Here is a 22,374-nt window from a genome sequence, read left to right on the forward strand (position 1 = left end):
CAAAGAACGTTAGTGTTTATTATTGGGAAGTAATCGTACTATAAAACTTTGCTGTAGCGACGTGATTTGATCTTTCTTCACGACAATACATTGAAATAAATGAAAACCGTAAAATATGCGATTTTTTACGTAATCTGTAAAAATGCGATTTGTTGTTAGAAAATATAAATCTATGAAATTAATCATAGCATTTGAAAGTGTAAACTTTCAGCTTTCCAATGCTTTTTTGCTGAGCGCTGTACGTTGATCTGTTCACGAGTAACAAGCGATAAAAGTCAAAATGATCTTTTTTTTTTTAAATTTTAATAACTTCCCCCCAAAAATCGTACAGACTTCAATTTTTTTTCAATTTGTAGAAAAAGTTCATATTTTACGATAATTTTTATAAAATTTACGAGAAAAATTTACTGCACTCCATGGAGCGCGTCAAAATATAAAAATTTTTTAAGACAAAACACGTTCTTACTTTTGAAGAGATGCCAAAAAGAGAAAAGGAGAGGATCAAAATCTGACAAATGCTCTTTAAAGTAAAGACTTCAAGCTTTAAAATGAAAAAAAGAACTTTTAAATAAGATAAGTTTTCGCGAAGTTACAATTATTTAAATTTGAGTAAAATTTTGGTAAAAATTTTTGTTGCGTTAATTTTGTTGCTCATTGTACATATACACATATATATATGTCCAAGTTAAAATGGAACAAGATACATATATATATATATATATATATATATGTGTACACAGAGTGTCCTAACGTACATGGGTCATTGCTCATAAAAAGGTAAAAAGGATCGAGATAAACATAAAAGTCCAATATTGTCTTGGGTTAGGTCTGCAAATAATCGAGATATTAACGTATGGAATCTGCAAATAATCTAATTAATTTCTATCGTAATTGTGAAAAAAAATAAAGGCTTATCATACATTCACAATAGATTTTTTCCGTGTTATGGTTCGAGCGGATCGAGCTCTTCCCTCGGCGCGCTCTCATTTGCATAATTTGAAAAATTAATACCTCGATTATTAGTAAACCTAACCTAACCCGAGATTTAACCCAAGATCTAACCCAAGACAATATTGAACTTTTATGTTCATCTCGATCCCTTTGATCTTTTTACAAACATTGACCCATGTGCGTTGGGACGCCCTGTATATATATATATATATATATATATATACCCAGCAAACACCAAATATAAATGCAATATAACGTGAGAGTAACATGTAATATAACAGACGTTACACTCTATTTATATTATAGTTACGAAACTTTACTACATATATGTGATGTAACAAAGTTATGAAGCTATAATATTACTTCGTTATTTGTATGTTACAATAACCGGACAGTGATGTAACCACAATGTTGCGTGGTTACACAACAATTGTTTCACTTATGTTATATAAATATTATAAAATTTGAATCTTGTGAGACTCTAACCTCAATCGCACAACGTACATCTCGTGCATTAGGCGCGCTTTCCCCTAGTGGATGCTATAATGACGAAAGAGAGATGTTGTTTTCTTGCAACTTGACTTTAATCAGGTAATCCTTTATGTTTTTTAAGTCAACATTTATTAAAGATTATATAAAAAGGTGTAGAAAATGTTGCTGCATTTAATTAACATATATTAATTTTCTTATATATAATATACATCATAGATAACTTATTATAATCTTTCCTACATGTTTTGTAGGTTATGTTTAGTCAGCAACAACAATATAGATTTATAAGTTATAACCGCCTTTATATATTTTTTATTTTTAATATTACATGTTAATTCGATGCAACATGTATTGTGGAATTGACGGTACATTGATAATTATACAATTTAGATCCATCATACAATTTCGATAAAATTGTATACGCTGCTTATTCGATGCATTTTTGCACAAAATGAACAAAAAAGTATGGCAGATAAAAGTTCTACTCTATCTTGCGAAGCAATAAATTTATCGTTAAAGTTAAAACTAACAGATATGTATATTATCAAATCTATTATTGACAAAATGTATAGCGATATGTTTCTTGTTTTGATCTGCACAACTACATATTTTTATATTTAAATAATGTATTTCTTAAGTAAATTTAAAGATAATTTATTATTCGGGCTGCTAGTTTTACATACATTTCTGCAAAAGTCACATAGCATATGTGTAAATCATACAATATATAAAGGCAGTTATAAACTTATAAATATAATTTATAAAGACGTATCATATTAAAACTAATTTTATATTACAGGATTCTGCCAATTATTCTTACATCATTCGGACAACTGTTCTTCTTAAAATTTAAAAGAACGCAAAGAATAACTGAAGTTTATAAAAGTTGAAGAAATTTTCACAAGGATTAGAACAGGTAAGAATAAATTATAGCCATTATATGTTTTTAGAATAAAACCCAGCAAATTAGAGATAGGAATAATCAAATGTTCCTTCTCAAGTTCCACTTTTGTGCACATTTCCAGAATAATCATACGCACATTCACTGGTCATTCTTAAATTATTCTATAAATAAAAATATCTTATTTTGTCTTTCGTCTCATATATGCCTATTTTCTAGTCTTTCGTCTTATATATGCCTCAATTTACAAACAATTAAGTTAGAGAATCAAAAATATAAATAAAAATTCTGAATGTGATCATTGTGAATGTATGAAAAGAATTGTATTAATTAGAATAAATTATTTTGGGAACAACAGAGTATTTAAATACTTACTTTTTAGTTTTTAATGTAATTAAGAGCTTTATCAATATAATTCTGAGGCGTATATCTGGCTGACACAAAATGCATAACAGTTACTAAATGACTAAGACCTACAGATAATCTTTGACATTCATAAACATATTTCCTATATTACAGCCTGCGACCACATCATCGGCAGGTTAGTTGAGTGACATTAGTCTGTATACTTTGTTGTAATTGTTTCAGATCAGATTTCGCTTTTTATTTATTTCAGTAATCTAAAAAAGATGGTTGTACGATACCTTTAAGAGTCACATAGTTGCAATACAATATTAAAATAAAATTATAACATTTGTCATTATTCTCTTACCTAGCCTGCCATAAGATAATGACATACTTGAAGAACTAGGAGGTACACCTTTGGATAATCCTTTTGATATGAATTGCTCTGCCAATTCTTTATATAATGGTTCGCTAAGCTTAAACAGAGACAAACAAAGAGAATTTTGGTGTAACAGCCAACAATTTTTTAATAATGTATTAATAAAATTTCTTACTGCTTCTCTTTAAAATTTGAATAATAAATATGATAATAATGATAATCTCATCAAATTGCTTGTTCTTTATTAAATCTTTTGCGAAGGTTTTCTCGAAACAAGTTAGATTGTAATATAGATATTTTCTCACACAAAAAAATAAACTGTTCACTTCATCCTATAACTTTTTTGGTAAAATTATGTTATTTGATACCTTCAAGGTCCACATATTCTGTTCGGCACACTGTAAATTCCAAGCTGTGAGGTTGATCTCTCTTTTATATCTTTCTTTCCTTACTCGTCTATTCTTTCTTCTACTTTACGCTCAAATAAAGTGTTTCTTCCTTTCTTGCTTTTAATATAACTAAAAATAAAACATAACACAAAGTATTAATCTTATCTCAGAATACTTACTCCATACAAAAAAATAAAAATTTTGTGAGACTTATCTGATTATACAACCCATTGTGTTAGACTAAACTTCAAATTAAGCACAGTCGTATTTTCCTTCACGATGTAAAATATGCAAATTATGCATAAAACTAAAAACTGACTCGCTGCTAACCTCGCGCACGTCATCATGTTGCGGCGTTGCGTCGGTTGCGCGTGCACCAGCGTGCAAAATAGCGAGATGCGTACATGCGCATGACGGTTTATTCGTACCAATCCTCGAATATTCTAAATACGTATTTAATGTTCTATATATGAATTAGTGTATTGGTGAGCGTTATATAATATTATTTATTATTTTCTTTTTACAGAAAACTGAACTCAAATGGAAGCGCTTGCACTCATGTCACTATCATGTCCTGACAATTTCGGATTTTATAAAACTATAGGAGACGTGATTGACGTTGAGATTGTGATTGACAGCTGGAGCAAAGCTATAATTTAGTTCAACATTACGTGAAGTTTATTTAATGTTTTTCTCTTATTTTCCCTCATTTTTTATGTTTTTAAAAATTATTTTTAAAATATATTTACTAATAATCATAAAGTATAATATGTATACATTTGTTTAGATATAAGTTTATTTTGTTGATAAATATATGTGTTAAATATATTAAGAAGTTTATTGAAAAGACTATTTTTAATGTTATCTTTTTCCTTTATAATTATATCTATCCTTTATAATTTTAGAACTTACAATTTTCAGGAAGTCAAGTTCTTAAATTAATTTTACATAAAACAACGAAATTGCATTCAAAAGTATTTTTTGTTTTATGTAAACTTAATTTAAGTACTTAACCTCCTGGGAATTATGTGCTAAAATATATACATGTACATATATAACAACACTGTAATTATTTTTTATAACAGCAATATAATAGTTTATATTGCCATTACAAAACATCTCGGTTATAGTTATATAACAGTTCAGTTCTACGCTATATTTATGTTATGTAACTACAACATCACATGAGTAGGAAATTATAACTAACAGGAATGTTACATGTAACGTTCATGTAATATTACCTGTTACATTCCGTTTTATTGCAGCAATGTAATGGTTATATATTGGTGTTTGCTGGGATATATATATATATATATATATATATATATACACAAGATGTTCCATTTTAATCTATCACCCCTTGTACTTTGCAGGGAGCGATCGTATAGAAAAATGTTTCAGACAATAGTTGTATGGCTTTAAGGGGGACATAAGATGGTGGCTTTGACCTTGGAATCAAATTTGAAGATCATTTGTATGTCAACTTAATTTTTTTAACAAAACTCCCTATATTCTTATAGCTTATTTTGAGAGCTTCCCAAAACATTATAATTAAAAGTGTTTTGCTCAATTACTTTTCGAGTTATAGGACTTGAACGTTACAGGACCGCCGACATTAGCATTACCCAAGGTGTACCACGTGAAGGTTACTCAGTCGGATTTACACCTCGTGTGTGTGTGTGTGTGGGTAAGTGTGTGTTTGTGTTTGTTACGTATTTCAGAGAATAACACCGGCTATGCTTGAAAGAGTTTGTAACAATTTTAACAAAAAATTGCGTTTATGTATCCAAAAACGGGGACGTATTTTCAAACACCTACAATGTAAATCTCAGTACACTCACTCGAAAAAAAAGCGGTACAACTAAAATTTGTTAAAAAATCACTAAACTTCCAATGACGATAACTACGCGAGTATTAAAGACAGAAAGGTTTCTAAAAAAAGAAATTAAAGCTTCAAATGTCTACTTTAAGAATCAATTTGGTAAAATTTTGCGTAATAATTTTTTTCAAAATGGCGTATGGCAAAGCGAGAGCATGCGAAATTGAAAAATATTGGTCCGAGTTTGCGACGATCCATGGCGTGAGGCAAGTATCGCAACTTAATGGGATAAAAAGCATGCGATAGTACAGTTTTCCTTTCGAAATACTTTTTTACTCGTCTCGATACGATGATTTTTCGCTGAGATATGCGCATTTGAATAAAAAGGCAGTTTTTTACTTTATCCCATTAAGTTGCGATACTTGCCTCACGTCATGGATCGTCGCAAACTCGGACCAATATTTTTCAATTTCGCATGCTCTCGCTTTGCCATACGCCATTTTGAAAAAAATTATTACGCAAAATTTTACTAAATCGATTCTTAAAGTAGACATTTGAAGCTTTAATTTCTTTTTTTAGAAACCTTTCTATCTTTAATACTCGCGTAGTTATCGTCATTGGTAGTTCAGTAATTTTTTGACAAATTTTAGGTGTACCGCTTTTTTTCGAGTGAGTGTATAATGGGCTGTGAGGAGTCAACGCTGTAATTGGTGCGTATCAAGTTATATATTTCTGGTTCAACAATTTTTGTTGTACATAGATCGCAAACGTTTCGGCTTACTTTAAGCCATCTTCAGTGCCATACAATGTCAATTTATAATTGCTTGTGATCCGGATTTGAGTTCCACCAATATAGCCAGTTTCCAAATCGGATGTAGAGGCTATGTTGTTTTATGAAAAAGAAGGCATTAAACCATTTTTGTTATATTTGATGTATTACTAAGAATGGAAATAACATTATGTCAACTAAACTCTTACCTCGGAATCACCTAAAACTGCTCATCGCACAATACGTTCTCTTACATGAATATGAATGTATTTTCGGAATAAATTTCATAGTCCATATCCCAGCAAACACCAATATATAACCATTACATTGCTGCAATAAAACGGAATGTAACAAACCCAGATAACAAATTGTGAGGGCTCACGTCACCCTCACGGTGTGATTATCACACATGCGTGCAATACCACAATCATATTGCTCTCACGATGTGCTAGCGACACGTGTGTGTGCGTGGAAGGTGGCACTATGCAGTCATGTATGAGAGAGTATATGAGCGACCGAAAAAAGATTTCACTGTATGACTGTACTTTCTTATGTATGATTGTATTTATCACAGTACGAATGAAAACATTATTCGTACGGACTCAGGTCATCCGCACAGTGTGATATTCACACGTGAATTCAACAACGCAATCACGTTGCATTTATTACGTGACGGGGTAGAAGATGGCACTGAACAGCTATATATGATCGATATATAAAAGCAATTTAGCCAACGATATATATATAATAATAATAATATTAATATATTGTTGGCTAAATTAGAAAACCTCATAATTCTGTCGGACGTCCGATGGAGTTATAAGATTTTTCAATTTAGCTGACGATATATATATTTAGATATTTATTACATATATATTTATTTATTTATATTATACATACATACACGCGCACACGGTGTGTGTGTTTGTTTGTGTGTTTGTTTGTGTGTGTGTGTGTGTGTGTGTGTGTAAAATGAACATTTTTTGATCACTTTTGGAATTTTCATAATTTTTTTTCTCTATTATGCGTTTTTATTTTATAAAATTACATTTGATTAATAATTTTTATTGTAATTCAATTTTAATTAGTTTTCTTAGTTTTAGAATATTCATATTTCAATTATTGAGTCAGTATATACGTGTTACCGCTTTGAAAATTTTTTACAGTTTACAGTAAAAAAAAACGTTGCTAAATTGACAAAAAATTAGGAAAAAATAATAAGTTCCTTTTGATCATAAATTACAAAAAATTTTCAAAGCGACACATATTGCGTGTAAATAATTGAAATATATTTATCCCGAAATTACAAAAACTCATTAAAATAAAATTAAAATTAAAATTATTCATAAAATGTAATTAGAATAAAAATACAATAGAATAAAAATACAAAAGAATAAAAATTAAATAATTCCAAAAATGTTCAAAATTAATATTTAGCTCATGTGTAAAATCTCAATAAAATAAAAAATACAAACATTTTCAAAATGGTTATAATGTTAAAAGTTTCTAAAATTTTGATATTTTCAGAAAATTTGTGAAGTGTGTAAATTTGTAAAGCTTTCAAGAAATATTAAATTTTAATAATTTTGACATTTTTTACATTTTACATTCTTTTAATTTTATATACATATAAAATAATCTAAGTTTAAAGAAATTAATATTTTTCACATTTTTAACAATTAACTTTATAATTTCTTGAAATTATTTCGTTTATCTGTACTTACAATAAAAGAACGGTCGAGGCTGTCCCTCACCGATTTTGTTGGTTTTGGATATGTTGCAGAGCATCAAAAAAGAAAAAAACCCGTATTTTTTTATCAGCTTATCTTGAGTTTTAGGGGTTGTTTCAACCCCTAGAAAAAAACAAAAAATGAAAATTTGACATTTTTAAAAGAATTGAATACATCATTGCAAAGAGCATAAAATACTATAAAACTTTTGTATAAAACATTTGTATAAAACATTTGTTTATATACCTCACATTTTAGAAGATATTTGTTAAAAATGAAAAAATACGTTTTTTTATAAGGATTAAAACAATCTCTAAACTTCGAGATAAACCAATAAAAAAAATACGGGTCTCTGAACTTTTTTGATGCTCTACAACATATTCAATGCCCATCAAAGTCGGTATAAGGAATAGCCCCGACCGTTCCCTTGTTTGTTACGTACCTGTAAATAAGTATATATTATATTTATCTTTATTTTGTATTTCTTTTTCGTTCTTAACACAAAGTAATAAATATTAAATATATAATTTAATTCAATTTAATACATAGTAGAAAATTAATTTGATTTTTAACTCAGCTATTTCCCTTTCGTCTTAATAAAGATATGTATCATCGGATAAAATCGTTCACATTATTCTAATAAGTCTGTAAGAATATATTACATTAGGTGAATATTCAGGACAAAATAACGCAATGATTACATTTTACGATCTCTCTCTCTTTCTCTCTCTCTCTCTTTCGCTTGCTCGTTCGAAAAACGTTTAAATTTCCGCGGCTACGCGCGGCGTGCGGGGCGTCACACGGATAGAGGATCGGCTCTGTGTGCGACTGTGCGTACATGCTTGAGTTCGGAATCGCATCACTGCCGGTGACCGGTGTCTTGAATTGTTGCGGAAATCGTTTGTGGAAAGTGTAAACGGCCTTATACCAGAATAAAGAGATCGAGAATATACAGGAATAGCATTAAGCGAAGAATCAACTGGAGGTATGTAAATATGTACTGCTTAAACACGAAATAAATACGCGATGAATAGGAGAGGTTATAATATGTATTATTAAGGAAAATGATTTTTTATCGTCGCAGCTTTTTAATATCAAAAAAGTATCATACAACGATACACGATTAAAGGCGCAATTGCAAATACTTCTTCATGTCTCGTGGACCGGTGTCTTTTTTTGTTGCTACTTGGAAATAGTTTGTATAGTGTAAACGATCTTCACATAGAGAATACAGCATATAAACGAACTTCAACTAAAGGTATGTAGATACATGTATTATAGTGCTGCTGAAACACGAAATGCACACACAATGAATAGAAATTAAAAATTATTTATTTCTACTTTTTATTTTTCATTAAATTTTTGTAACTAATATTTAATTTCTTTTAAATTGTTGAATTTTTATTGGACATCAATATGTAAGTTATTTAATAAAAATAATTATTATGTATATATAAAATAGAATATTTATATATTAGAAAGTGCATGGAATAAATATTGTAATTTTATTTCTGTGCAATAACTTAATTATATTCTAATTTTCTTTACATTGATATACATCTTTTAAAAATTTGAAAAAATTATAGAAAAACAATGTCTTGAAAACGATTCTATATATTCATATACAAAAAATATGCAGATGGCAACTCGAACATTTATCTTAAAAATTGACAAATTAAAAATTCTTGATTTATTAAAAATTCAAATTAGCATTTAAAAAATCTCTAAAAATTTCTGCGAATGTTTGTTAATGGCCAGGACATCACTAATTTATTTCATAATTTTTTATGCATCAGGAAAAAAGAAAATTGATTACAAATAACATTTTTGTTTGCCACAATCGCAAAAGATACAGTTACAATATATTTTCTTAAAGATGTACGTTGCTAATCCAATTTTGTTTGAGGGGATTTTTTATATGGATATCCGGATATATTTTTTATTGTAAAGTAATTCCTTATAATAGTAATTCGGATCGCACTATACGTTATGAGGATGTAATAACAGTGTGACTAATATATTGGTTACGTTGCATTCACATGTGATGCAGTTTGAATGAATTTTGCATGATTTATGAATTATCTGTTTATTCATTTACCTCGAGTGAGTCAGGAAAGACAAAAAATAGTCACAAAACTGGTCAATGTTTCCTTCGAATAATTGTTACCCAATTGTGCAATAGAATGTAATTTTATAATATATTTGGTGTCACTAATCATGAATTTTAAGTACAATTTTTGAAATTCTAAATAGCGGATGCACAATGGCATGCGCCTGTACAAAAATAATATTAATATTATTTATTATTATATTTTTGTATATATTATATTAAATTGATACTTAAGGATGATCTGCCTATACAGTCCCTGTCAATTAAGTTAAATTGGGAAATTGAAATTGGAAATGTGTTAATATTTATATTTTAAATAAATTATATACATATATATATATGAAAGTTGTGGGAATAACATTGTTTTTATTTAATAACATTTTTATAGTTAATTTTTTTATTATTAAAAATTAAATTATTTTATACATTAAAAAAAAATCTTTTTCTTAATGGTTTTTCTTAAGATCTTTTTTATTAATACTTTAAGTATTCAAGTCGATTTACGCAAAGTTTTATTGTGATTTTTTATTTAGTTATTTTGTAAATAAATAAATAAGTATTATTTATTTACAAAAGAACTAATTTCTGTATTGAAATAAAACTTGATATAAATCATTTTGAATACTGAAAGTACTTGTGTAAAAAAATTTAGATTTTTATCATTATTTATTAACATTTTTATTAGAGCACATTTTTACTTCTTACTTTAAAGTAAAAATGTGCTGTAATGGAAATATAAATAAATAATAATGATAAAAATATGAATTTTTTTACACAAGTACTTTTAGTATTCAAGATAATTTATGTAAAGATTTATTGCGATGCAGAAAATAATTGTTCTATAAATAAATAAAAATTCCAATTTAACTGTTGACAAGGACTGTATAGCTAGAACATCTTCAAAATTAAAATTTGTTATAATTACTGACATCCAAACATGTTAACAAATTATAATATTATTAAGTAATAAATTAAACAACACATTTTTAAAAGTTTACTTAAAGATATTGTAATAGTATATACATACAGTATAACATTGCAAATAATTATAAAAATTAATAATAGTTAAAATAATAATTGAATACAATATACGAAAAAGAATTTTCGTATGTTGTATTCAATTTGTGAACTGCAAATTATTATACCAATTGAACAATAATGAATCACTAAATTTAAATTGTCACATTACAACGATAATTTATAAGTATTTGTATTGTAGCAGAAATTCAAACGTTGACTGACGGCCAGTTTTGTGTCTCCCGTACTACTCCTGATTGACATGAATTTTATACAGTAACACTATAACTACCTGATTTTAAACCTATGCTACTTGTACTCACATATTTCGTTAATTAGAAATGTTATAATAAATCATAGCATATCTTTTATATTATTTTCCTGGCTTGGCTGTCTTGACCAACAATACATGAAATGTAGCGAGGGATGCCATTCAAATTTAAGCCATTTATGAGCCTCAGCACGAGGCACAAGAGAAGGCGGTTATCTGCCTTGTTAATGGAAGATCATTCAAGAGACTTTGAATCCGCCAAAATTCCGGCACCACAGCCTGGTCTATCTGTCTCCGGTAACGATATCCAAAACGATGATGAATCTATTACTGATAACAATGGAAATACTTCTGGCACGAGCGAGGAAGTGGAATACAGTGAAGGCACCGAAGGAGAAGAAGAAGAAGAAGAAGAAGAAGAAGAAGAAGAAGAAGTAGCAAATGAACAAGAAGAAAGAGAAGTCGATAGAAATAACGCAGAAGCACAAGATAATATGGAAGACGAAAATATGTCGGACGCTTCGGAACATGAAAATGATAATGTTTTACAAAACCTGGACGAGCTGAGGACGACAGCATTACAAAATGCCTTTTTAGCAGCAAATGTGAAACATACCCAAGGCAATATATTACTCAAAACGTTGCGTGAGTTCCCTTTTAACATAAAATGTCTACCGAAGGACACGAGGACGTTACTTCAAACGCCTAATGATATTGCTATGAGGAACATTCAACAAATTGGTGGAGGAGAATATCTTCATTTGGGTTTAAAATATACTCTTATCAAAAAATTGAAAAGTCTTCCTGAACATATGTTACCGGAAACAATAGAAATCGATTTTAGCACCGATGGTGCTCAAATCCACAAGAGTGGCACAGGTCAGTTTTGGCCCATTCAATACAGAATTTATAATTGTGTTGATAAAAGGCCTGTAATCGCGGGTATCTTTAAAGGAACACAGAAACCATCGGATACTTTTCAATTTTTTGAACAGTTTGTTCAAGAAATTATCGACATACACGAAGAAGGCGGTGTTCATATAAGAAATCGACGATTGCCATTAAAAATTCGATGTTTTATTGCCGATGCACCAGCGAGGGCATTTGCTTTAAATCATTATGGACACATATCATCAAGCGCATGTTCAAAATGTAAAGTGGAAGGTCATCGTTGCGAAGAAACGGTATTTTTTCGAGGAACGATGGTTTTTCCGGGGATTCGTCATCCGCCAAGAACGGATGAACAGTATCGGAATATGGTAGATGAAGATCACCATAAAGGTGCAAGTCCCTTAAGTCCCCTAATGGGACTGGTGACGCAAGTTCCATTTGAAACTATGCACCTCCTATATATCGGAAATGTAAAAAAAATTTTACACACACATCTGAAAGGAAAGTATGGAAAACAGAAATTGAATATAAGAAAAGTAGAAATTCTTGATTCAAGAATGGCAGATCTTCAAGCATACTGTCCTTCGGAATTCAACCGCCGCCCAAATAAATTCTCCATGTTTAGTCATTTCAAAGCCACTGAGTTCAGACAATTGTTACTGTATACTGCTCCGGCTGTGCTGCAAAATGTTTTAAGTGAAGAATACTATGAACATTTCATGCTACTACATTTTGTGATGCGCCTTCTTAGCTTGCAAAATATTCCCGATTCAACGTATGTTTGGTGTCAAGAAGCTTTGGAAAGTTATGTCTGCTTATGCGAGGAACTGTACGGAGAACAGTTTCTCTCATATAACGTACACGGTCTTTTACATGTAGTCGACGATGTTGCAAGATTGGGACCTTTGGAAACATATAGTGCCTTCTGCTACGAGAATAATATGCCTGAATTCCGAAAATACATACGAAAACCGCACCTCGCTCTTCAACAATTTTACAATAGGATTTGCGAATTAAATGATGTTCTTCTGGCTCCCGCTGATAATAAAATCCAAATTTGTGCATCTAAAATTCACGCAGATGGACCTCTATTGCAAAATATGCCTACCCGTCTTTGTCGACAATTTCGGAAATTGAAAATTGGGAACATTACATTTTCCACTTCCCTTCGTGACAATTGCTGTATTCTGAATAATGCAAACATCTGCGTTATACAAAACATAGTCCAAATAGAGGGAAGAACTACGTTCATCGTCAAAAAATTTCGAACACAGATTCACATATATGATGTTGGTAGGACATCTGATTTGGCAAGAGTTTTCCAGTGTTCTAATTTATCCATTGCAATCGAGGCAATAAACTTGACGGATGTAAAAGGCAAAATGTACAGAATGCCGAAATGGAGCTCTCAGGAAGGTGAAGAAGAGCTTGCTCTTGAACATGAGTGGATTTGTGTATCACTAATAACACCTCTGGTGTTACCGTAACATTGGTGAAATGTGAATTTAAAAAGACGCAAAAGAAATATTGTAAAAATGAAGAAGTAGTGAACAGTACAGTGGAACCCCGCGTTAGTGTACTTCGCGTTAGCGGAAATTATCCCCTTCATATGCAGTCGGCCCACGTGAGTAGCGTGTGTGGGGGATAGCAATACGCTACGTAATACGCTATATCCCTAAATTTCACGGAGTGGGAGTGAAACCAAGCAATAGGAGATCACCCCGCGTTAGCGGACTAGAGCCCCGAAGAGTCCGCTAAAGCGGGATTCTACTGTATTATAGATATGTGACAGTATTATATATGACGCAGTGCCATTATATGACAGTAAAATTCCGTACATTATTTTTCACAATAATTCATTTTAATATGCAAAGTTTATTGAAATGGACAATACCATTGCTTTTTGAGATTCTTTTTATTTCCAGAAGAATTTATTTGAAATTTGTATAAAAGCAAAGTTATAAAATTATAAATTATTGTAAATTGTATAGATTATTACATTCCATTTAACATGGAAAAGAATGAAAGAAAAGAAAAAAAGAAGATTTCAGCGAGAAGTGGTAGACTGCTCATTCGACCAAAAAAATTATGGACTACGTCCTCGGACGAAGGACCTCCGCGAAAGAAGAGATCCAAAGGCCAAATAACTGTGCGAAAGGAGTTCGAGAAATTACGGTAATCAGGGAAAGACATGGCCGATACTAATGATGAACTAAGACAACCTCATGAATTTTCGGACAAACTAAGTACCCTGAATAAGTCTGACGACATGATCGCAAAAGCTACCAACAAAAATTCGTAAGTTAATAAAAATCATCTTTATGAACAAATGCAATTTAATTTTTGAAATTAGAACATTACATATAAACGTAAAGTTGAAAATTTTCACAAAATTTGGCAAAATTACAACGTATAAATGTAAATTAGGAGCTTTATAATTATTAATTTTTAACAATTGATTACGTTTAATATTTTATTTAATTACATATGTATATTTTGTATTTTCAGAAAAAAGAAAAATTGTAATGATAATTACTCTGCAGCAGTATATAATGAGCCTCTAAAGTTGTCTGAAAATGGCATAAAAAAGTTTTATGCAGATTCTGTTAGCAAGACATCTGTGTCTGAGATGGAGAATGTTACACATGTACAAACAGAACGAAATCAGCCATGTGTCGATCATAGTGGCCCTGCAAAGTTTCTTGACTATACTACAAAAAAATATAATGCAGCTTCTGTTCTTGCAACTCCTGCTAGCACGACAGTGCCTGATGATGTTCGGCATAGTACACCTGTACAAGAAGAACGAAATGATGAGCCACGTGTTGCCGATAGTGACAGTTTCATAGTAAATACAGCCCCGAGTATTGATACGGAGTTGAAACGAAAATTGGCGTGAGTAAAATGTTGGAATGTTTAGAATTTTATATATTCAGCCTTTCGTTCAGCTTTTATTTCAGCTGATTAACTATTTTTTCGTATTTTCTATTATCTTATAATAATGATTATATTAATAATTTTGAAGGGTATTAGAAGAGCTAAGTAGAAACTTAATCAAAGGGCAAACAGACATACAACAACAATTAAAAGAAATAAAGGAAAAACCATCAGATGAATATATTGTGAGCAGGTCATTATATCAGTTGCTAGATGGTTATCCGCTGAACACTTTGGAACAATTTAACGAAATCGAACACGAATCCAAAAAATTGGAGCGTCAGAAATTAGTGAGTACACCTTCGTGAATCCATTATATGTATAGTAAGATATTCCATAGAAAAGATGTCCCATATTGCTGTTTCTCAATGCTCTTACTTAGTAAACTGCATTTCCTTAACTACGTGAAACTGAAAATTAGTAATTTTTCTACTTTTTTTATTTACATTACTACACTTTAATGAAAACTTATTGGACAAAGTTAGCATAAAATCAAGTTAAAGTAGACTTTCTTAGCTTCAAATATCTTTTTGAAAAAAAAACATTTGGATTTTTTTACTACGATATACTGTTAAAATTTATTTTTTATTACATGTTTTTTAATTTGGAATTTACAGAGTTTATGAAAAAACGAAAAAGAAAGAATGTTTTTGCAACAGATGCGACTTTCTCGCATGGGACGTGTTTCTTGATCTCGTTTAATTGCGATTTTCGCGCATTAATTGCAAAAATACGGTGTATATCTTGTGCGAGGTGGCTTTTTCGCTCATATGATTACCGCACTCGCCTTAAACTTCACATTCGCGAAAAAAACTAAACCTCGCACACACATTGTTACACAATGTACTATTCTTATAATGTACTTAACTGGCGTGAATCTAATCTCTGTAAGATTTTATTTCGACCCTACTTAAAATTTTTAAAAAATCTAATAATCTAAGATTTAATTTGAAGATGTAAATGAAAAATTTGGAAAAAATTCGTGTGTCTGAAGTATTATCAAAAATATTACTTAAAATATTGTTTTTTTCAACTGCAGAAAGAATTTCAGGATGTTTTTTCGCAAAGATATTAAATTTTGTATGTTAAAACTTATATTGTATGAACTTATTACATTATTCAATTGAAATGTTACTTCGGTGTAGTATTGAAATACAATAAAATATCTTTATTCTGTTTTAGTATCGCCATTTCATAGGATTAGGTGCTGTAAAAATACGGGATTTTATATACACCGCAATTAAACAAACTATGACTGACGAGTTAGTAAACAAGTTTACCTGGCTCGGTGACGAACATAATACTAAAGAATTAGGGAACACCAAAATGATGAACATTATATATTGTAAGAGCTCTCATACATATATATAATGCGACAAGCGAAAAAGGGACACAAATCGGAAAAATCGATTTTTATTTATTTTTAGCTATTGTTTAAAACTTCAACTTTTTATTTAGACACCTTGCTTACCACATTGTTACACTTACCGCACTTTTATTTACCGCTGTCCTATAAAATTTCACTTTCTGACCTATGTCCCCTTTTTATTTATCGCAAAGCATATACAGAAAACATTCTGGATTAATATTTTTACATGCTCATTAATTAACAATATGTACAAACTAATATAAACATTTATATTCTTCAGATGCAGCTAAAAAATGTTCACATTTTGAAGGGCCTGTAGATAAAGAAGCTTTTAAAATAGAGATGCTTCAAGTTCTACGCACTATTAAACAAAGATTTCGTAGAACAATAAAAAAAAGAAACATGGACGAGGTCGATGAAAATGACGAAGATGACAACGAACATCAAAACACAAATACTGACGAAGAATCTGACGATTATTCCCAGACCAGCAAGTCTGAATATGATTAATGAGAACATTTAAAAATAGGATAATACATTAAATGTATATTATATTATTAATATATTTTTAATAAGACGTAAAATTTATACTATATAAATACTAACTTTACTATAATATACTTTAATATAAACATTAACTTACTTTTATACTAAAATAAATACTATTATTATATATATTAAGTATCTGAGATTTGTACTTTGTAGAGAAATATATATTTTTTAAATTATTTTATCTGATTTTTTATAATATGAATTGAATTTTCTATTGAGATTGATATTTATTATTATTATTATACATAATACTTTATATATTTTATTATTCTTATTATTTTATTATTTAACACTCAAGGCTCATATCGCTCGCACGCGTGAGTGCCGCATGTATGCGAGCGATATGAGTCTCAATTAGAACACTCACATGAGGCTTCTATCGCCTGCACGCGTGCGGCACTCACGTGTGCGAGCGATATGAGTCTCAATTAGAACACTCACATGAGACTCCTATCGCCTGCACGCGTGCGGCACTCACGTGTGCGAGCGATATGAGTCTCAAAGGAGGACGCATCTAGATGGTGCTGTGTAGTCACACTGTGACGATTATTAAGCACACGTGCACGCACTGTGCAGTCACTGTGCAGACATTTTGTTATCTGGGAATAATATTACATGAACGTTACATGTAACATTCCTGTTAGTTATAATTTCCCACTCATGTGATGTTGTAGTTATATAACAAATATAACATAGAACTGAACTGTTAGATAACCATAACCGAGATGTTTTGTAATGGCAATATGAACTATTATATTGCTGTTATAAAAAATACAGTGTTGTTATATATGTACATGTATATATTTTAGCACATAATTCCCAGGAGGTCAAGTACTTAAATTAATTTCACATAAAACAAAAAATACTCTTTGAATGCAATTTCGTTGTTTTATGTAAAATTAATTTAAGAATTTGACTTCCTGGAAATTATAAGTGCTAAAATTATAAAGAATAGATATAATTATGAAGGAAAAAGATAACATTAAAAATAGTCTTTTTAATAAACTTCTTAATATATTTAACACATATTTATCAACAAAATAAGCTTATATCTAAACAAATATATACATATTATACTTTATGATTATTAGTAAAATATTTTAAAAATAACTTTTAAAAACAAAAAACGAGGGAAAATAAGAGAAAAACATTAAATAAACTTCACGTAATGTTAAACAAAATTATAGCTCTGCTCCAGATGTCAATCGCAATCTCAACGTCAATCACAACATCTCCTATAGTTTTATAAAATCCGAAATTGTCAGGACATGATAGTGACATGTGAGTGCAAGCGCTTCCATTTGAGTTCAGTTTTCTGTAAAAAGAAAGTAATAAATAATATTATATAACGCTCACCAATACACTAAACATATATAGAATATTAAATACGTATTTAGAATATTCGGATTGGTACGAATGAACTGTCATGCGCATGTACGCATCTCGCTATTTTGCACGCCAGTGCACGACTGCACGCGTCTGCACGCGCAACGCCGCAACATGATGATGTGCGCGAGGTTAGTAGCGAGTCAGTTTTTAGTTTTATGCATAATTTGCATATTTTATCGTGAAGGGAAATACGGCTGTGCTTAATTTAAAGTTTAGTCTAACACTATGGATTGTATAATCAGATAAGTCTCACAAAATTTTTATTTTTTTGTATGGAGTAAGTATTCTGAGATAAGATGAATACTTTGTGTTATGTTTTATTTTTAGTTATATTAAAAGCAAGAGAGGAAGAAACACTATTTGAGCGTAAAGTAGAAGAGTAGACGAGTAAGGAAAGAAAGATGTAAAAGAGAGATCAACCTCACAGCTTGGAATTTACAGTGTGCCGAACAGAATATGTGGACCTTGAAGGTATCAAATAACATAATTTTACTAAAAAAGTTATAGGATGAAGTGAACAATTTATTTTTTGTGTGAGAAAGTATCTATTACAATCTAACTTGTTCCGAGAAAACCTTTACAAAAGATTTAATAAAGAACAAGCAATTTGATGAGATTATCATATCATTATTATCATATTTATTATTCGAATTTTAAAGAGAAACAGTAAGAAATTTTATTAATACATTATTAAAAAATTGTTGGCTGTTACACCAAAATTCTCTTTCTTGTAAGCTGATGTATGCTATTGATAAAAAATTCACCAAAGTTCATCCCTGTTTTAGCTCAGCGAACCATTATATGTATAGAGAATTGACAGAGCAATTCATATCAAAAGGATTATCTAAAGGTGTACTTCCTAGTTCTTCAAGTATGTTATTTTATGGCATTATCTTATGGCAGGCTAGGTAAGAGAATAATGACAAATGTTATAATTTTATTTTAATATTGTATCGCAACTGTGTGGCTCTTAAAGGTATCGTACAACTATCTTTTTTAGATAGTTGTTACTGAAATAAATAAAAAGCGTGAAATCTGATCTGAAACAATTACAACAAAGTATACAGACTAATATCACTCAACTAACCTGCCGATGATGTGGTCGCAGGCTGTAATATAGGAAATATGTTTATGAATGTCAAGGATCATCTGTAGGTCTTAGTCATTTAGTAACTGTCATGCATTTTGTGTCAGCCAGATATACGCCTCAGAAATATACTGATAAAGCTCTTAGTTACATTAAAAACTAAAAAGTAAGTATTTAAATACTCTGTTCCCGAAATAATTTATTCTAATTAATACAATTCTCTTCATACATTCACAATAATAACATTCAGAATTTTTATTTATATTTTTGATTCTCTAACTTAATTGTTTGTAAATTGAGGCATGTATAAGACGAAAGACTACAAAATAGGCATATATGAGACGAAAGACAAAATAAGATATTTTTATTTATAGAATAATTTAAGAATGACCAGTGGATGTGCGTATGATTATCTGGAAATGTGCACAAAAGTGGAACTTGAGAAGGAACATTTTATTCCCATCTCTAATTTGCTGGGTTTTATTCTAAAAACATATAATGGCTATAATTTATTCTTACCTGTTCTAATCCTTGTGAAAATTTCTTCAGCTTTTATAAACTTCAGTTATTCTTTACGTTCTTTTAAATTTTAAGAAGAACAGTTGTCCGAATGATGTAAGAATAATTGGCAGAATCCTGTAATATAAAATTAGTTTTAATATGATACGTCTTTATAAATTATATTTATAAGTTTATAACTGCCTTTATATATTGCATGATTTACACATATGCTAGGTGACTTTTGTAACTAGAAATGTATGTAAAACTAGCAGCCCAAATAATAAATTATCTTTAAATTTACTTAAGAAATACATTATTTAAATATAAAAATATGTAGTTGTGTGGATCAAAACAGGAAACATATCGCTATGTATTTTGTCAATAATAGGTTTGATAATATACATATCTGTTAGTTTTAACTTTAACGATAAATTTATTACTTCGCAAGATGGAGTAGAACTTTTATCTGCCATACTTTTTTGTTCATTTTGTGCAAAAATGCATCGAATAAACAGCGTATACAATTTTGTCGAAATTGTATGATGGATCTAAAATGTATAATTATCAATGTACGTCAATTCCACAATACATGTGTTGTGTCGAATTAACATGTAGTATCAAAAATAAAAAATATATAAAGGCGGTTATAACTTATAAATCTATTATGTTGTTGCTGACTAAACATAACCTACAAAACATGTAGGAAAGATTATAATAAGTTATTTATGATGTATATTATACATAAGAAAAATAATATATGTTAATTAAATGCAGCAACATTTTCTACACCTTTTTATATAATCTTTAATAAACGTTGACTTAAAAAACATAAAGGATTACCTGATTAAAGTCAAGTTGCAAGAAAACAACGTCTCTCTTTCGTCATTATAGCATCCACTAGCGGAAAGCGCGCCTAATAGCACGAGATGTACGTTGTGCGATTGAGGTTAGAGTCTCACAAGATTCAAATTTTATAATATCCATATAACATAAATAAAACAATTGTTGTGTAACCACGCAACATTGTGGTTACATCACTGTTCGGTTATTGTAACATACAAATAACGGAGTAATATTATAGCTTCATAACTTTGTTACATCACATATATGTAGTAAAGTTTCGTAACTATAATATAAATAGAGTGTAACATCTGTTACATTACATGTTACTCCCACGTTATATTGCATTTATATTTGGTGTTTGCTGGGTATGTTTGATAAAATTTGTGTGGCGAAATAACTTAACAACTTGCGAAACACTTATAAAACTTATTTCCATATGTAAATGATTGAATAGTGTTCTGAGTCACATCGTGTCACGGAATGATCGTATCTCGCACCGCTACCTCTTTCTCACTGATTCTGGCAAAGGCACAACCCAGCAAACACAGAATATTGCAGCAATGTTGTAATATTGTTGTGATGTTGCTACAATGTTACAACATTGTCGCAATGTTGCTGCTATGTTCTGTGTTTGCTGGGAGTTATTATTTATATTTATTGTTATTCCTTGATAAACTGTAAATAAGCTTGACTTATTGTGGAAAAAAAAAATGGAAAATTCAAATGGAAAATTTTGAGACCTGTGGCATGAGGATCGGACCACAAATGACGGAGTAGTCCGCGGACATACATACAGACGTCCGGGTGACCGCGAAAAACTCGGACATTTGTAGTCCAATCCTCATGCAACTGGTCTTAAAATTTTCAAAATTTAACGGGGTAGGCTGCTATGAATTTGAATTTTTAATATACAGGGTTAAAAAAAAAACGATTATTTATGAAACAACCTGTATATGGAAAATCCAAACGGATAGCGGTAAACTCCGTTAAAAGCATAGAGGTATAAGAATAGAGCGCGTGAGTTGTATGTTTTTATATAAGTGGCTGCGATAGAGAGATAGAAAGAGAAAGGTAGAATAAGAGGTCCTCTGTCTTTGTCAAATGACGCATGCGTAGAGTCAGTGAACAAGCTATAAGTGCGCTTATTTCATAGCATTAGAGTACACAATATTAATTTGAGTCTTTTATGAGAAAGTGAATTTATGAAGATAACAAAAAATCGTAGAACACTAAAAAATTATTATTATTTATAAAAATAAATATGAACTTTAACTTCCCTGAGACACAACTTAAATATTTTAGTAATATAATATTGATATACGTACAGTAGGCGTCAATAATGCCTTTCTACATGAAATAAGCCGCATTCGGGGCCAGTAACAACTAGGCGCATCTCATCTAGATATTCGTGCATCATGACTGTTAGTCTAAAAAGATATTATTTTCAAATGGTGTGCACGCACATTCTCAACAGTTTTAAATGCACTTTGCAAAATATTGTATCATGTAGTTAAAAGAAAAATAATAATTTATGCTAATTTAGTATATATAGTCTAAGCTGTATATATTGTTAAAAAAATAAGTAGATTAAAATAATACAAATTATAGAGACTCAATAAAAAATTTTTTATA

General features: G+C 30.1%; 1 protein-coding gene and 4 long non-coding RNA genes across 12 annotated transcripts; 3 read left to right on the forward strand and 2 right to left on the reverse strand.

Annotated features, from left to right (window-relative positions):
• Nucleotides 1–1,177: 1,177 nt before the first annotated feature.
• On the forward strand, nucleotides 1,178–4,210 carry LOC118645685. Of its 3 annotated transcripts, XR_004963367.1 has the most exons (4): nucleotides 1,178–1,542; nucleotides 2,243–2,359; nucleotides 2,864–2,885; nucleotides 3,984–4,210. It is a non-coding gene; the product is annotated as an uncharacterized LOC118645685 (long non-coding RNA). The 3 variants fall into 3 exon arrangements; XR_004963368.1 differs by lacking the exon at nucleotides 2,864–2,885 and having other exon boundaries at nucleotides 3,984–4,204; XR_004963366.1 differs by lacking the exon at nucleotides 1,178–1,542 and having other exon boundaries at nucleotides 1,582–2,359; nucleotides 3,984–4,208.
• LOC118645686 lies at nucleotides 2,744–3,977 on the reverse strand. The gene is made up of 2 exons (XR_004963369.1): nucleotides 3,437–3,977; nucleotides 2,744–3,165 (listed from the first exon to the last, which is right to left on the reverse strand). It is a non-coding gene; the product is annotated as an uncharacterized LOC118645686 (long non-coding RNA).
• A 3,442-nt stretch (nucleotides 4,211–7,652) lies between the features above and the next one.
• Nucleotides 7,653–17,098, forward strand: LOC118645560. Of its 6 annotated transcripts, XM_036286875.1 has the most exons (7): nucleotides 7,657–8,760; nucleotides 8,860–9,033; nucleotides 14,056–14,362; nucleotides 14,573–14,959; nucleotides 15,090–15,291; nucleotides 16,184–16,346; nucleotides 16,651–17,098. In XM_036286875.1, exons 3-7 carry the CDS (start codon nucleotides 14,256–14,258, stop codon nucleotides 16,878–16,880), a joined length of 1,089 nt encoding a protein of 362 aa, XP_036142768.1. In that variant the 5' UTR covers nucleotides 7,657–8,760; nucleotides 8,860–9,033; nucleotides 14,056–14,255; the 3' UTR covers nucleotides 16,881–17,098. The 6 variants fall into 6 exon arrangements, with proteins under 6 accessions (XP_036142765.1, XP_036142766.1, XP_036142767.1 ...); XM_036286872.1 differs by lacking the exons at nucleotides 14,573–14,959; nucleotides 15,090–15,291; nucleotides 16,184–16,346; nucleotides 16,651–17,098 and adding an exon at nucleotides 9,199–9,222 and having other exon boundaries at nucleotides 7,653–8,760; nucleotides 11,323–14,150; XM_036286873.1 differs by lacking the exons at nucleotides 14,573–14,959; nucleotides 15,090–15,291; nucleotides 16,184–16,346; nucleotides 16,651–17,098 and adding an exon at nucleotides 9,238–9,274 and having other exon boundaries at nucleotides 7,653–8,760; nucleotides 11,323–14,150.
• A 908-nt stretch (nucleotides 17,099–18,006) lies between these two features.
• LOC118645561 lies at nucleotides 18,007–21,094 on the reverse strand. The gene is made up of 3 exons (XR_004963272.1): nucleotides 20,740–21,094; nucleotides 19,918–20,034; nucleotides 18,007–18,237 (listed from the first exon to the last, which is right to left on the reverse strand). It is a non-coding gene; the product is annotated as an uncharacterized LOC118645561 (long non-coding RNA).
• On the forward strand, nucleotides 18,244–19,911 carry LOC118645562. Its single transcript, XR_004963274.1, has 3 exons — nucleotides 18,244–18,439; nucleotides 18,639–19,462; nucleotides 19,773–19,911. It is a non-coding gene; the product is annotated as an uncharacterized LOC118645562 (long non-coding RNA).
• Nucleotides 21,095–22,374: the final 1,280 nt, after the last annotated feature.

The sequence above is a fragment of the Monomorium pharaonis genome, chromosome 5, assembly GCF_013373865.1.
Source record: "Monomorium pharaonis isolate MP-MQ-018 chromosome 5, ASM1337386v2, whole genome shotgun sequence".
Classification (NCBI taxonomy): domain Eukaryota; kingdom Metazoa; phylum Arthropoda; class Insecta; order Hymenoptera; family Formicidae; genus Monomorium; species Monomorium pharaonis.